We start from the raw sequence: 14,704 nt of genomic DNA on the forward strand, positions 1-14,704 counted from the left end.
TTCCACCTAATCGACCCATCTGCCAACTGTGCACATCTCCGTCTCGTCCCTGACGGATTGGTTTTAAGAACCATCTTTACCGCAACCCGCCAATCTTGGCTCCTCAAGCAGCTTCTGTAGCTCGTGGTTCATTCGCCTTTGCCACGTTCCGTTGTCCATTTGTAGTCCACCGAAGATGGTATGCAACAACTTCCACTCGAAGACCACAAGTGCGCGTTGTTCCTCCACAAGCATAGTCCATGTCTTATTGCCGTAGAGAACTACCGGTCTGATCAGCGTCTTGTAGATGATTAATTTGGTGCGGCGGCGAATTCCACTCGATCGGAGCGTCCTTCGCCGACCAAAGTATGCACGATTTCCTGCCATAATGCGATGATGGATTTCGCTGCTGGTATCGTTAACGGCAGTTACCAGCGAGCCTAGGTACACGATTTGTCGACCACGTCGATTTCATCGCCACCAACTAAAACTCGAAGTAGAAAGTTGACACTGAGTACTCGTGAACCCCTTTGCTTTCATGTACTTCGTCTTTGAATCCGTTTGCCTTCCGCTTTCAGTCCTATTTACGTCAGCGAAGCTAAACAGTTGAACCGACTTTTGGAATATTGTGCAACTGGTGTTAACCACGATTTTTCTGATGACACCTTCCAGGGCAATATTAAACAGTAGGCACGAGAGACCATCTCCTTGCCATAAACTTCTTCGAATTTCGAAGGAGCTCGAGAGTACCCCCGATATTCGAACTACCCACATCACTCGATCCATCGTCGCTTTGACCAACCGCGCTAGTTTTTCCGGAAATCCGTAGTCGTGCATAATGTGATGATGTGTGAGCACGTTGTATTCGCGGCATTCCTGCATAACCTGCCAAACCGCGAATATCTGGTCCGTGGTGGCGTTTTGTGTTTATCGAGATTTTATTTTTTACAAATATTTATTCATAAAGCCTGTATTACACTCTTTGACCAAGCGTCAAATATTTGTCACTTTTTGGCAGATAAAAATTTGGTCAAAGATAATTGTTTGTCACTCTCCAATTTTAAAGCCTGTAGTACACTCTTTGTCTAATGGTCAAATATTTGACCTTCTGACATAATGGTCAAATTTATTTGGCATCATGGTTGCTGTTTGCCCGTATTTGCCCCATGAATTTATTCCAACAAAAATCGAACTTGGGCATTCCGCTACAGTTCATCCTGTTGGCTGCGAAGTGTTCACCGGGCTCACCAGCCGCTGTGCTGTCATCTGCCAGTGTCAAAATTTGAGAAGCAAAACAAAACCGCGAAACTGTTGTGAAAGAGAACTAAACAAAAAGTTCACTTCAGTTTGTCGCTGGCTGCAGTCTGATGTGTGGCATGTTTATGTACGACGGTGCACTACAGGCACCACAGAAAGCTAAAGAGGAGCGATTCTACCGCGCTCAGATTGAGTGTTGATTATAATTACGATTATTTTTATTCTACACCTGAAAAGAGTGCCCTCATGAAGAGGGAAATTTAAGCGTTTAGCGGAGTATAACTGTAGTTTCTGTAGTTCAATCGACGGTTGCAAGGTGCCAAGTTTGGATTTTTAATCCCGTTAGGTGGGTACATGGAAATTAGATTTCGAAAAAAAAGAGTATCGGTTGGCAGAGTAGAATTAATGAGCTAAGAAAGCACCGCCATTTTTGTGAAAAATTGAGGTCGTAATTTAAGTTTCAAATGGTTTTTTCTTTGCTATTGAAACGTTCTCAGTTTCAAAATTACACGTCCACATACTGAGTTTATTATATTTCTTGCACAAAAAGCAAATTTGTGGTGAAAATGTCAAATATTCGTAGTAGGAAAATTCCTATGTACAGCAGTTGCAATACGTGACCATTATCAGAAAATGAATGGAGTACATATTCTAATAGTTATAACAATCAGAGTCTTCTAACTACCTAATAAGTTTAAATTTTTTAAGCAACTTGTTTTACACACTATAATAATTCGATTTTCCAAATATCCCAAAAAGCTATTATAAACCCTTCGTCCGATGTTCTTCCCAAGGCGATACCAATTAGAGTATTGCACTACATATTTGGTAATTGTTACATAAACCATATTTGGATTATATGTTTTGAATGAATCGTTTATATTTATTGGAGTATTTGAATCGCTCAATAAAATAGTGGTTTGTTAAAAAAATTAGCGTTAGGTATTTTGTTAGGGACAAATTTGCCACGACCGCCATTTTTACTGTACTGTTTCCATATTCATGGAGAAAAAGTATTTTTCCAGAAAAAATAACCGAATAGGTTTTATTGAAATGAAAGAACCGTAGAGTTTTGTTCTATCTATCAAGTTTCACAGTTTCATTACTTTGTGCTTATATGACTCGTACATATTTTATGTTTAATAATTAACGCGTATTACGACTCAAATTTTGGAACCTCCTTATTGCGAAGCATCTGGATTTAATTTGAGAGGTTCGATCTTGTGAATTAACTTTACATTAATCTAGTCTACTTTGGAGGCCCCTCATGTGGGATTTTATTATATTTATAAATATAAATTCTCATTAGATTTTACAATTCAAAAGTAGGTACTAATATGTTCTTTGTTTCCAGTGCTATGGATTCAAATAATTGCACCAATCTGGACATCAGCACAAATTGTGAATCCAAGGCGTTAGAAACAACCGCAAAGCCTCCTCCACCAGGTGGTGGAGGAGGAGCCACAGTAGAAAGATTAATTTTAGCTGCAAGTTCAACCAAAGAGGACGCCCCTTGCGATTCATCGAACTGCGACCTCACAGTGCCGATTGTAGCTGCAGCCCCGAAATCGGTGCCCGCTGCAGCGGTCAGTTCAACAAGCGCGAAAACCATTTCGCACAAGCTGAACGATATAAATCTACAGCAGATTCCAACGGAGGAATTGCTCGGGTCGGTTACGACTTTCTATCCAGGTGGCGATGCGGAATGTGGACATGCATTGCGCACCAGCGCTCGGGTCATCCACAAAATGCGAATGGACTCTATCCGTGGAACTACTCCGCCTCCACAGGATAGAAAAGATGGTGGTAATACTGTTGGTGGCAGTGGAAAATCTGGCTCCGGATCCGGTGGGATGGGACAAGCCAAAACACCCAACCAACAGAAACAGGCTCGAATGGTTTGGAGTAATCAGGACAAAAACCTGTTCTTCGAAGCGCTTAATGAATACGGGAAGGATTTCGAAGGCATTGTAAATTATTTGAACACAAAAAAGCGCCGAAAAGATAGCAATAGTGAAAATGCATTCAAGGTTAAAGATGTACGTCATTTGTATTACCAATTCAATCAGAAGGTGGCCAAATATTTGCATTTTTCCGATGAGGTTAAGAAAGAGGCACAGGAGCTCTATGGTCTGATTAATTACGGTGAAATGAGAAAAAAGGTTCCGTTTCAGAATAAGAAGTATTTCCACAAGCTAAAAGATTTGGTGTATAAGGGCGCAGTCATGATTCGCGAGAAGGGAAGGAATATTCGTATCAAAACGCCTTCCTGTCGAGCTTTGCGGAAGCTCAACCAGCTAGAAGAGTGGCAGGAGGAGATAAAGCTCCCTCCCAGGATAGACGTTATACTAAAACCTAGCACAGTCAGTGCTTGGGGAAGGGTTCAATCACTGGCTCAAAATCCTCGTGTCAAAACATCTGTGACTCTACAAAAGCGACTGTCGATTTTGTTGCATTTACTGCAGCAAAAATGGCGTCACCAAGATGTTCGTCTATCGGAGCGAATCTGCCACTTGCGGGCGGCCAGTGCTAATATCACCTCGAAGATATCTCGCCAGAAAGCTTTGAATGAACTGGAGTTATGCACAAGAATTAACGGAGAACTGGAGCAGGGTGAAAGTGGCAAAATTCTGTGCATCACGCCATCCAAAGACGCGGTCATCCATCGGCCGATGATCAATTTGACCGAATTTCTCAGCAGCTACAGCATTTGTCTGAATTCGTATGAACAAAGAATCGGAGCGAAGGTACGGGGCGAGGCACTTTGTGCGGAAAAGTTGCACCACTTCAAGGAACGTATGGGAGCAAACTCGAAACGACAACGTCATGATAGTGGCTCGGAGAAGCACAGTCCGGATGGGAAAAAAGCTAAATCTGAGCTGAAGGATATTAAGGAGGAAAAAGTGGGGGAAAGCAGCACTGTTGGCAGCTTTTCTGAGGTAAATATTGTACTTTCAATCAATTGACACATGTTTTAATTGTTGGTTTGTAGATTTTCAAATCTCCAAATGCCTCCAGTGACTCAGCCGATCACCTGCAGCATAAGGATAATGAGAGTAGTGATGGAGAGTTCCAACCGTTGACCAAACCTTGTTTAGTGCTTGTTACACCAGCGGACATTTCCTGTGACGATCCGGATTTGAAAAGTCCAGAGTCAAATGATTCGGCTAAGTTGTCTGGCTTAAGTAAGTTGAAGTTTGAAAACGACGGTATCTATTCTTCGGTGAGGACGGAAAATTCAAACGATGGCGTATTGTTGGAGACTGAGCAACCAAAATTGCTAAAAACGGAAGAAGCATCAAGCGAATTGGCTGCTACGAGTGAAGAAATCATCAAGACGACCGTCAAACGAAAAGAACCTCGATGCGGCAAACGGAAGGACTCGAGAGCTGGCATGAATAATATGCACTTTCGACCTTTAATATCGGAAGAAACAATTCAGAAAATACGAGAGGGTTGGACGCTTCAAAACGTGGGTGATATGACCGTTGGGGATTTGTACATTATGTTTGGGGAGGAAAATAAATTATATCTGGAGTACTGCTGGGTGAAACCGAAGGAGGATATATCACAAGCGGCGGCCGATTCGACGGTGGTGGAAACAACGGAAAAAGTCGAAGGTTATGAGGAACCCACAGTCAATGGCAGCAGCGAGAATACACACACCACAAACGGCCATGTCGATGCGGCTAAGCCCGTTGGTTACGATGAAATTAAATTAAGTGAACGACTGAAACAATTGCTACAGATTGCCAACCTTAATGAAAAGACTGGCAAACGACGATGCCCATGTGGACACGTTTGCGACAGAAGAATAAAGGTTTGTATTGTTCTTTAAGCAACTTTTTACACTGAAAATCTCAAAAAGAGACAGTTTTTTTTCGGTTTTATTACTACAAATATTAAAAGTTCGCTAGTCTTTAGGGCTCTAATAACCAATTACGATATGTTTTGCTTTCATTTGTACAGAACGTTGATCCAATCATCAGTGCTTCCACCTTAAACGACAGTGTTCTGTTCAAGCAGCCCATGATACCGGTTCGCAGCAGTAACATAAGCGTCTTACCCAACAGTAGCAATGTGAGTATAATTTTACATTATTGCAAAAAAAACAAGTATAAAATTTGACCACCAAATTATCCTTCCAGCAGGCTCTTCCTCCGCAGCACATGCGCTATAAGCAATCCCGCTGGTGGCGGATGCGTGTCAATCGACAATTGGTGCCTTCGCAACGGCTGATGCTTCCACCGAATGGTTTTCATTCGCCCGCTCCCGGAGTACCCGGACGAACTAATAATAACAACTACACAAACCTACCCAAACCTCCGACGGTTTCTTCTTCCTCCAACCAGCAGGTTGCCAGTAGCAGCAGCAGCAGCAGCAGCAGCAACAGTAAAAGTGGCAGTGTGGGGAATCCCAGTAGCAGCAACGCTAGCGTAACTCACCTGCCGAACGAAGAAGACCACGTAACGAGGCTGTTGGAGGACAAAATCAACAGCTTCAGTAGCAAAGGCTCGAACGGAGCTACGCCTTCTGATTCGGATACCGGTAAAAGTACAGTTAACATTACCGACGACAATAGCTGCCTCAGTCTGTTCGATGTTTCGCTGCCATCTACCTCCTCGACCCTAATGGCAGAACTGATGAGTGAAGCCGACTCCGCTCGCGGTAGTTCCGTGGAAGACGAGAACAGTAACTGCACTACAATCTCAGCCACCCGAATTCTGCGAGAATCGCCTGTAGACGGCAGGCTGATCGAAACGGACATTAACGACATCTCATTAAGCAGCTTTTTAGGTCATCTGGATGCGGTGTACGAAAGTGAAACTGTCACGCGAAAAAGAGATTCCGATGTAAGTGGCTTTGCGAGTTTCAATAGAGCATTTCTGATAGTGTTTCCTTCCCTAGCAGATGAACATCAGTATTATCAGCGAATCAAGCGTGGATTATATCGCTCGCTTTGAGGACATTGCTGCGGAACTAAGGGCTCAGCAAGAGCAAGACTCGGTTTGAAACAACGTGTGACAACGTAGAATCACTACAGGGATTTTGCTACGAATCCTACACAATATATACACACACACACACACCCCACAAAAGCTTTACTAAAAGGATCAAAGGATTAATGTAAAACATATTGAAGTTATTTAAACTACTTCCTGTTTCTCTCATTAGTTATGGCATATTTTTCGATGTTCTGATGCCACAATGGAGGTTGTTGTTTTAAGCCTATACATTTGGTTGTTGGAGAAAAGGTTGCGTTGTAGCCAACAGAAACTGAATACATTTACGATTTCTTCATGCTATCTTTTAGTGGTTTACTCGTGCAGATCTATAAATTAAAAATTAACTAGTAACCCACGCATCTCTCGAAATGCAGTGAATTCGGTCAGTGTTTTTATTTTTGATGTGTTAATTTGATTATAAACTATTTATTACTGTTAAACTACCGGTTCAGATTTATGCTGCATGCGGATTTTTTCTGGCTTTAAAAACCTTTTGCGGTATTACTTAAACTCAAAACATAAACGTAACGAAAATATATCGTTTACTCTTTTATGTAATTAAGAAAAAAAAAACTAGCGTTGTGATGTTTGGATATATCATAGCATATTTTCGTTCCTTGGCTTGCAAAAGACTGACACAAAGAGAAAATTACGGAATAAAGTATTAATCAAAGATTCAGGTAAGAACTACGATTGGATATTCGAAGGAGCTGCACCTGCGGTCGTTGCGCTTTCTAGGCTGCGCTAGATACGATATATGAATACCAAGTACTATTCTGATAGTGCATCACCTAGTTAAAGTACGATTCGGGATTGTTCATCAACAGAAAGTTTTTAAAGGTGTCAGACGATTGAAATCTTGGAGAATTTTTTCAATAATTAACAAAAAAAGAGACTAACGGGAGCTTAATAGAAAAAAATTTCAAATATTTTATCAGTATATTACGGTAAAGAACCCATATTTTAGTTATGGGTTGGTACATCCTAATATTCGAGCTGTCTGACATGGCATTGGCAGAGGTTTAACTGGAAAAATTGGTACAAATCCAGAAAAGCGAAAAGAGAATGATTGGAAACTCGGTACCTACCTTCAATTCAGAAATCGTATTACCCGCCAGATGAGGGAGAATTACCGAGAGGATATAACGGCCGAATAAAAGACTCCACGGACGCAATACACGAGAGCACTGCAGAAGCAGAGACATGCTTTTCCAGGCACGACTCGGGAAATTTTTATAAGCAGTTAACGGTATCAAAAACCGAACTGGGCCGACAGAGAAGGAAACCTGATAACTGATAAGACGCTGGTGGCCATGCGTTGGTAAGAACATTTTGTGGTATGTGAGAACGAAGGACAAGCTATGAATCCGCTGACCTTGGAAGTAGTCCAGAAAGCTTGTAGAGAGAAAAACCACAATACAGTTCGAAAGAATGGCATTCCACTCACAACTCGCCCGTATTAAGTCTATAGAACAGGATACGATTCAGATAACTCAACTAGTATCCTTTGTTCATAGACTGAACGCGGTGTGTGTTTCAGTTAAGGGAAACGAGTTGCTTAAATACAGTAGTTTATAGTAGAAAAAAAAACTTGTATATAACTTTTTGAATGAGATTTCATTTTGAAATCGATTAGACCAGTCATGTCTCAGATTTTTTCCAAGAAGAATGAATCACTCAGAACGGTATCAAACCATGCCCAAATTGCACTTACATTACATGAGTGCTGCACGAACTTCATATCGAACAAATATTGATAACCATACATTCTTGTTCACTTAAATTGAAAAGTGTTGATTCATCTTAATGAATGTTGATTAAGTCGCGAACGATGCACATTCATGCAGCGTGTAGTTTGTGGTCGTGTACACTCGATATTGCAGAGTGGTCTCAATTTATCGTTTCGTCGTCGGTGTTTCATTCTGCGACGGACGATTGCTCATTCTTCGGAATGTCTAATATAATTTCCGCTCAACAGCTGCGTTACTTCCGGATCCAATTTCATTCTTGATGTTAGTTAAATGGTCGCGCTCGCGTCGCAGTTCCGCACGCTGATAGCGGCGCGAGTAACCTTTCACTATCGCTTGAAATCGCCTGATATGGCTTTATCAGTGTTGAGCTTGGTGAAGATAACAAAAACGCCAGTATTTTGTGGATGCAAATATGTACTACGCTCGGGCGTCGTTGTATGCAGCCAAAAAAATTGTGTGTCGTTCCGCTAGTATCATTCTAGTCCATGTGAATCACACCGAATAATTGTTGCAAGCAGAGAAAACGGAAGTATCGTCGATCATATTCGGTTCAGTTTAGTATATTATTCTATTTGGCTGTAAATGTAATATACCCTTTTTTCAAACTGTATTATTACATTATTAACAAAAGCTTATCAAAGTGCAAAATTTATTGAAGAGGCGATGAATTTTTACAAAATTAAAATTGTTACTGCCGTCTCAGTTTTAGCAGTTTCAGTTTCAACATTTATGATAATGACCTTCGTTTTTTAATACTTCTCATCATCCTGCAATTTCTCAATAAAAGTTTTTCCGGAAGTCTTTCACAAAAAATATAATGACGATAAGGCTCCCCAAAACATGACGTCAAAATCGTTTCCGGAGATCTCAACGCTCAGGTTGGCCTGTGGGATGAATTCAGGCCGGTTATTGGGAAGTTCAGCGCGAACCAGGTTATGAACGAAAACGGCCTTCCACTCATTGACTTCGCCGTCTCCCAGCACATGGCGATACGTAGTATTTACTTCCAGTAAAACCAGATCAGCACACCTGGAGATCACCACAACAGAAAGAATCCCCAATCGACCACGTTTTGATTGACGACTTTCGGTTGTCAATAAAACCCGTTACCGTCGCCGCCAAGGTATGATTGTTCGTTAAAAATCTGTCCACATGGAATGTGGATGACCCCGAATGTAAAAAAGGGTTACAAGTTGGAATGCAAGAACTATCGAGCGATCACGATTTTCAACGCAGTACAAAGTGCTCTCACAGATCATCTTTTGCTGTCTCTCGCTTCTAACAAGAAGGTATGTGTGAAGTTATCAAGTGATGGGCGATCGACAACGGACCAAACCTATTCGCTGCGGCAGATTCACCAAAAGTGTCGCGAACATCAAATCTCCTCGCACCACCGATCGATTCCAAGGCCGCGGTTTGCCTGTGAGAAGACTGATCAAGTGCTGTGTGAAGATTTTAGGTGCTATAGCCTGTTCGAAACACACAAGGATTCCGACAAAGCGTCGGTCGTTCCTGTCACCTGTTCAAAATTGTGCTCGAGATGTTATGAAACATTCGAAACATGCGGGGCAGGATCTCCGATAAATTCAGCCAGTTCATCTGCTTCACTTACCTCGTGGAACTTGTGGGCAGGACGTTTCAGGTGAGGGCTGAATATTAGACCAAGCTGAAACGTGAAGTAGAAATTGAATACGTCGAAGTCCAAATATCTGTTAGCAGGAGGAATCGATCGCATAGGCAGTACTGCCCCTGTTTACATAGTTGACGTAACGACCAAAACCATCATTGCGAGAAAAATGCGTTTTTGTTATTTTAACCCAAATAATTAGACTGAGATACAATTTCAACAAAATAGTCTGTCAATTTTATGAATATTGATGTTTGAATAAAGGCCCCATGGATTATACGAGTCTACCCATGGTAAATAATCCAGAAAAACCGCTACGCCAGTTTATGCGAATAAACATGCATTTTTTCGCAGATTGTTCGCATAGCTTGGCGTAAAAACTCGACTACTTCCTACTCTGCCTCGCAGTTGAATTAGTTTTATCAATCGTGTCTGGGTCAAACGTCAGTTATTGTCCATCGGCAGTTTCAATTAGACAAATACGCGCAAACACACATACAAACCCACACACATACACATACACACACAAACACATGCCCAAAAACTTACATTTACGCTAAGGTGGGTAATCGTTACAAAGAAAAATGCAAACTTGACAGCACAGAGCCACGACAAACTTTTTGCCTTTCTCCTAGTTTTTTGTTCAATTTAGGCCCCCAGGCAATGCTAAACCTGCCAGATATGGATTACTCGTGCCTCTGATTGGTGCATTACATACGCATGTACAAAAATTTGTATGAAAAATAGTATAGAAAACTTTTTCGCATGTTTCTTCCTAAAAAGCTATCGAATAATCCTCTTCCGGTAGTGTCAGGATTGTTTGGGGTCCCAAATAGAACCATAAAAACGTTCTGGAAAATCGATTAAGTTTACCCACCGTAATATACACACACGCTTAAATTATTTCATCTGATGCAAATATCCACTAGTAGGGGGAAAGGACACAGTGACTTTAGACCTTCCTGAGGCTGAGTGTTTGTAAAAATATTAATACACAATACAATAATTCAAACCTTCTTTCCCCTTTCCATGGAATATTTGTCGAATTAAACGACTCAACTAAGACAAACAGACAGTGGAATAAAACGACTCAACATAGACAATTGCACCTTGTATGGAGTGACGCCAGTTTTTGCAACCAATTGGCAGTTACGCCAAAACGTTTTTCCAATATTTCTCAAAAGTTTTAGAACAAAATAGTTTTCTTTTCATTTGTAGTGTATGTATCTTAGGGAAAGGAAGCTGAATCAACGAAATAGTGCATTTTGGTCATTTTGGCTCTTACGTCAACTATGTAAACAAAGGCAAAGTAACATAGCAATCGGCGGAGTTGAGCTCGAGGTGGTGCCCGAATTTTGTACCTCCGATCAATGGTAACGCAATCCGCAGATGTATTGTAACGACTGCGGTAAAAAATAGATTTTTTCTCGGATGGTGGAGAAAAATAACTAAGACAGATAATTAGGATTGCTAAATTTCCCATGGAGGTAATTACATGCAAAAAAATTCTTCGTCCTTGGGAGCAGCCTTCCGGCAGTTAACTAGAACATTCGCCATGACGGACGATAACATGAATGTTTTTGAGTTCTTTCTTCGTTATATTTATCAATTCATCCTTAATTTTCGCGACAAAATTGTTGAAGTAAATTACACTTCAGGTTTGCTCAGAAATCCTCGATAGGACGCAACTTGGGGACGTGAGGCGGGCTCGTCTACTTGGGTATCACATCAATATTCAACCGCTCCATCTTTTCCAACGATCGAGTAATAGGCCGACACCAGATCCGGCTAAAACACCGCGTCTTCCCCCTTATGGTATTCCTAGACGAACGACGCAACTTTCGGTACTTCGCACTATAAATTTACCCGTTCACGGCCAGTCCGGAGCGAAAGTAGAGCGGCGTTGATATCCCCTTCTCGCTTATTAACGGCCACAGCAGTACCTTCTAGGGAAACTTGGTGTGTGAAATGAATTTTTCCTCGGAGCTTACTTCCCTCGCGGGAAAGGTAAAATACGAAGTGCCCTGCCAGTCATTGCCGTTCAGGGTGAAATAGACCTCGTCGTCCAGCACCACCGCCACGTCGCGATTCGCCGGAAAAATCGACTAGACCGTCTTATTCAGCCGCTGCCACTGCGTTATTACCTGCAACTCCGAGACAAGTGAACGAGAGTGCCGCTTCCAAGTTTGTCAGGTACCTTTTCACTTTTTGACCGATTGCATCAACCTCCCGGCCAACTGCACGCTGCGATGTAGCCACTTTTTCCTTGGTCTTCCTCTTCAGCTTTCCCACTGAATCGGGCTTTTCTTCGATTCTCTGATTGTTGTCCAATAGCGCCAAGATGTTGTAGATGCCGGAACGGGCGTATCCGGTGTCTAACAACTACCGCACGATGTCCGTTTTCGACGCTACGGGGTACCATTCTTTGAACGCGCAAACGGAGTAGTTTCATTGTTTTCATCATGGTTAGAGTCTGATCAGCTAGCTGGCATCTCTATCTCATTTGCTTTGCTCCGTTAGGAGCTAACATCACTGCGGATCCGCAATTTGCGGGCCCCATTTACAGATGCTATGTTATGCGTATGAAAAGTGGCGGTGATATGCTATCTCGTTTACACACACGCTGAGATGTTAGTCCTCGAAACATGGCGGGATGCCAGCTAGCTGAGTCTGATCGACTGTCTGTTAGAGTCTGATTCGACTGATAGAGCTGTCAAGTTTTTTCTGCTGACTCATGGGTTACTATGATTGATGTTGCATAGGTAGTTTCGTTAGTGCGTGTGAAGGTAAATCCTTGAAAAATCGGCAAGTTGTGCCTGCTACAGGCTCCACAAGACTCTGAAGTTTGGTACAATGCACTCCCGTACCAAGTGCATCATGTAGAAGACGCTTATCTGACTAGTAGTCCTTTACGGATACGAGACATTGACAAAGTTCGACGAGAACTTGCAAGTACAGTTCGTTTTCAAACGACGTGTGCTTAGGACTGTCTCCGACGACGTGTGGAGGCTGTAACAAACAACTAGTTCAGGGGTTACATGGAGGGTCGGTTATCCACTGCTGTTCGAGGAGAACTTAAGATCGATAACTTACCTGAATTAATGGGCAAAGGAACTAGAGACACATGCATGACATGTAAGGCTCAGTGGCAGATGAAGGATGAAATACAATTCGTTCCAATTACTCAAATTGTACAAATTCCATAAGTAAAGTCAGGAACTGATGACTGAAACATGCATGCGAGAGAGGGAGGCTTACTCAAAACGACATACCTGTAGCGGATTCAAAGTAAGCTCTAGTGCAATGGCCGTCGCCTCGTGCTCGTAGACAAGGGGGAAAACCCATCGGTTTAGCTCTCAGAAAGCGGGAGTCAGGCTCAATCGGACCTCTTTCTCCATAACGTGCGTTTCCACCGTCGAAAACGTGTGACATTACTCGCCGGCCACCAGTATTTCCACCAGGACTTTCATAATTTTTCCCACTTGCTACACCTTTCAAACTGCCGGTCTTCTGAGTTCGGAACGCCTTCTTTATACGAGGTATCGCGGTTCCGATGACAATTCACCGCCAACAAATTTTCACCGACACGTGGAATTAATAGGAAGCGTCAGTAATCTTTCGATCAAACGGTCTCCACGTAGCGTCTCGGTTTCTATTAAATATTCTGATTGTGGAGCAGGCAACAACGATCCTGCCTCCTCTGAGGTTTGATTAGAGCTCCTAGTCCTCACTTGATCGGCTTTCTTCGATCTATCTGGCAATATTCCCTCTCTTTCTCCATCGGCCTCTTTCTCTTCGCCACAAACCAGATGCATTAAGGGGTAGCATCCACCAAAAGCTAAAAACATAAGTATTTTTTCATGATTTTTTTTAAAGGACATTTAAGATGTAGGGTATATAAATAATATATCATTGGGCTAAGAAACTCTCATATAAATAATATATCATGTTTATCGTTATTTTTTTACAAAATGGCGGCTGTGCAGCGATTGCCGTAAACCGCTTTTTTTAAAGTTCTCTCGAGGCATGGTTTGTTTTGAACATGGTTTTGAGAAAAACGCGTTTAAAATTTCCTTAACATATTTTTAACCTCTAGTCAGCTATCCCTGTCCCGTAAAGTTTTTTTTCCTGGGCCTTATTTTCTTCTTCTTCTTCCTTTTTTTTGTCTGAAGCAAGGCTGCGCCTAGTCTTGTTCGCGATATCAGACATACGGTGCTTAGCGACTTTGACGCGATTGTCGTCCGATTCCACGCAAAACTCGAACATGTTCGGTCCAACGGTTAACCCAAGAGCATCGTAAACAGCACTGTGGGTGAAATTCAAATTAGACATTACGCTCAGCTCAGACAAATTATTACTTTATTTCGTTCGAAACTCTGGCACCGAGGATTTGTTTCGAGTTTTTGCTGATATAAAAGCTCGTAGCCTCAAGGCTACAGAGTCCGCTTTGACAAGCGAATGGTCATGAGTTCGAATCTTATTAGAATGAGACCGTTCGGTATCAGAGACATTTTTACGCATGGGTTTATTCTCAGGCTCCTCCTATCCTTCACTATGATCCTTCCCTCGCGCCTGATTCAAAATAAGTCAGATATGAATACAACTATAATGGCCGATACTCGGTATGGGTAACCGACGAGGCTTGATAAATAAGAGCAGTTAATATATAAGCGTTAGAGGAAAGGCAAAAGTATAAAACAGACGTTAGAGATGCAGTGGTAAACTCCGTCCGGTCTCTGGCAATAACGGTTGTGATACTTACTCTTTTTCTTCTGTAACTCGATCGTAAGGACGTAGCCGGCGCAGTTATCGTTCTATAATAACCAGCAGAAGCTACTGAATTATTGTACATTGAAGATGGTAAAATAATCTAAAATTAGCCATCTTACGGTGGTTCTCTGTGCAATTCAACTGGCTTAGATTCATCACAGAAAAGTAACAACGAAACGGAAGGTCGGCCAAGCTCAAATTGAATCAGAATTAACGAAATATTTAAATAAACAAGAAAGGTAATAACATAGAAAAACTGGATCATCAATCATTATCATCATTCTCTGTATATGTCATTGAATCGAGTGTCAGTT

The 14,704-nt window shown here is 41.9% G+C and overlaps 1 protein-coding gene across 3 annotated transcripts; it reads left to right on the forward strand.

Moving 5' to 3' along the window:
• Nucleotides 1-1,339: 1,339 nt before the first annotated feature.
• On the forward strand, nucleotides 1,340-7,929 carry LOC129717514 (protein cramped). 3 transcript variants are annotated; one of them, XM_055667475.1, is made up of 6 exons: nucleotides 1,340-1,582; nucleotides 2,591-4,175; nucleotides 4,229-5,056; nucleotides 5,206-5,316; nucleotides 5,385-6,089; nucleotides 6,145-7,929. In XM_055667475.1, the coding sequence occupies exons 2-6, from the start codon at nucleotides 2,595-2,597 to the stop codon at nucleotides 6,247-6,249; spliced, it is 3,330 nt and encodes a 1,109-aa protein (XP_055523450.1). In that variant the 5' UTR covers nucleotides 1,340-1,582; nucleotides 2,591-2,594; the 3' UTR covers nucleotides 6,250-7,929. The 3 variants fall into 3 exon arrangements, with proteins under 3 accessions (XP_055523450.1, XP_055523451.1, XP_055523453.1); XM_055667476.1 differs by having other exon boundaries at nucleotides 5,388-6,089; XM_055667478.1 differs by having other exon boundaries at nucleotides 6,148-7,926.
• Nucleotides 7,930-14,704: the final 6,775 nt, after the last annotated feature.

The sequence above is a fragment of the Wyeomyia smithii genome, chromosome 1 (genome assembly GCF_029784165.1).
Source record: "Wyeomyia smithii strain HCP4-BCI-WySm-NY-G18 chromosome 1, ASM2978416v1, whole genome shotgun sequence".
Lineage (NCBI taxonomy): Eukaryota > Metazoa > Arthropoda > Insecta > Diptera > Culicidae > Wyeomyia > Wyeomyia smithii.